At 37.1% G+C, this 1844-nt stretch overlaps 1 protein-coding gene across 1 annotated transcript; it reads left to right on the top strand.

Moving 5' to 3' along the window:
- Positions 1-388: 388 nt before the first annotated feature.
- Positions 389-1624, top strand: LOC139189536 (S-locus-specific glycoprotein S13-like). Its single transcript, XM_070808506.1, has 2 exons — positions 389-395; positions 1053-1624. Exons 1-2 carry the CDS (start codon positions 389-391, stop codon positions 1622-1624), a joined length of 579 nt encoding a protein of 192 aa, XP_070664607.1.
- Positions 1625-1844: the final 220 nt, after the last annotated feature.

The following is a 1844-nucleotide window of genomic DNA, read 5'->3' as shown; positions in this document are numbered from 1 at the left end:
GTCACGGTGGCGTCGTCGCTGTCGAGGTCGAAAATGAAATTGTGGATGATACATGTAACAACGTCGTTTTGTTGTAGATGAGCATCGTGCAATTAACGGTGTTAGGTGATATGTGAGGGCTCAATTCTGGAATCGTTAAAAGATCTGTAGTTTACAAATCTTTGACCTGAACCTAAATTCTAGAAATTCCATTAAAAATCATCTATTTTCAGTGACATGTACACGATATGCACATGATATGCACATGATATGTTCACAAATCTAAGCAACCCCAAAACCTAGAGCTCACAACTCTCTCTTCGAAATTAGAAAAATAACGTCATCATCTGTGAGTTTTTACAATTTATATGTGGGTATTTTCGTCATTTCACTTTTGTGCATGGTGTGCATGGCTGGTTTGTCCTATTTTAGTCTAAAGATTAAGAATATTGGTCATTTTAGGCAATTTCTCTTTAATTTTTGTAGTCCACACCACAACCTGATACTTTATGCAAATTATAAATTATTTCGCAATTTGAAATGAGTAGTGTTATATTTACCATCTATTTGTATTATCTTTCTAATGGAGATAGAGCCCATAAATACATGTGGATCTCATCTCTATTAGAGAGTTGAATAAATAATGGTACAAATAAATGGTAAGGATAACATTTTTTTATTTGAAAAACCACATAGAACCATGTAAACGCTTGACATGGATCATCTATTCTATAACTACTTTAATATTTTTCTTGAGAGTCTTGATCCCACACCAACATCAGAAAATAAGGACCTTGTATGTGCTTATAAGTAACTGAGCTTCTTCTCCTATTGCCAATTAATTTTGCTGTGGAACCTTACCTTCTTCAATTTTTGGCCAGTCAATAGCCAGTAAGTCAATGATGAGGCCCTTCTTTCTTTCTGTTACCTGATGGCGCGTTTAATAATCCTCGTTCATGGAAATGAAAAGTCATTGAGATCCTTTTTTGGAAATGCTTCATTCCAATGCCTTCTTGTCCTCCCTTGTTTGCTTGTCATTAATCTTATTGAATAATTGAATTTGACTATTGCAGCTCATACCACAACCTCTAGCCAGCCTGCCAATGATTCTGAGACTTTAACTTCGTTGGGTGGAAGATTTGAACTAGGCTTCTTTTCTCTGCTGGGAAACCCCATGAATAGGCACTTGGGAATATGGTACATTAACATACCTAGCAAAGTTTTGTGGACTGCAACAAGAAACAGTCCACTGACTGATTTATATGGGAAACTCGCGATTGGCACCAATGGAAATCTTGTTCTTCTCAATCGAAATGCGAGCAGTATTTGGTCTTCAAATGTATCAACAACACCAAAGACGCGAGTTACACAGCTTTTAGATTCCGGAAATCTTGTTTTGAAGGAAAATACAAGTAGTGCTGGAACTTATGTGTGGCAGAGTTTTGATAATCCATTTGACACATTGTTACTAAGTATGAAGATAAGCTGGAACATAAACACCGGATCAGAGCGACATTTGACATCACGGAAAAGCATTGATGATCCATCCACCAGTGACTTCTCTTACAAAATTGACATGAAGGGGTTACCACAACTAGTTGTTGTCATGGGAGCATCAGCCATAAAGTACCAAACAAGGCCATGAAATGGAGTTCGATTCAGTGGTCTTCCTGCACCAGCGGATTCAATTTTCAATACAGTTATGGAATTACATGAACATGAGTGGTATTATAATGTAGCTGCCTCACAATTAAGGTTAGATCAATTCGGTTCTTTGCAACGCCTTGTGTTGAATGTTGGGGAAGCACAGGATGGGATGTCATATTTTCATTACCAGATGATTCATGTGACAATTATGGATATTG

The sequence above is a fragment of the Malus domestica genome, chromosome 11, assembly GCF_042453785.1.
Source record: "Malus domestica chromosome 11, GDT2T_hap1".
NCBI lineage: Eukaryota > Viridiplantae > Streptophyta > Magnoliopsida > Rosales > Rosaceae > Malus > Malus domestica.
The sequence above is the reverse complement of the archived record's forward strand: the minus strand, read 5'-3'. Positions and strand labels throughout refer to the sequence as shown.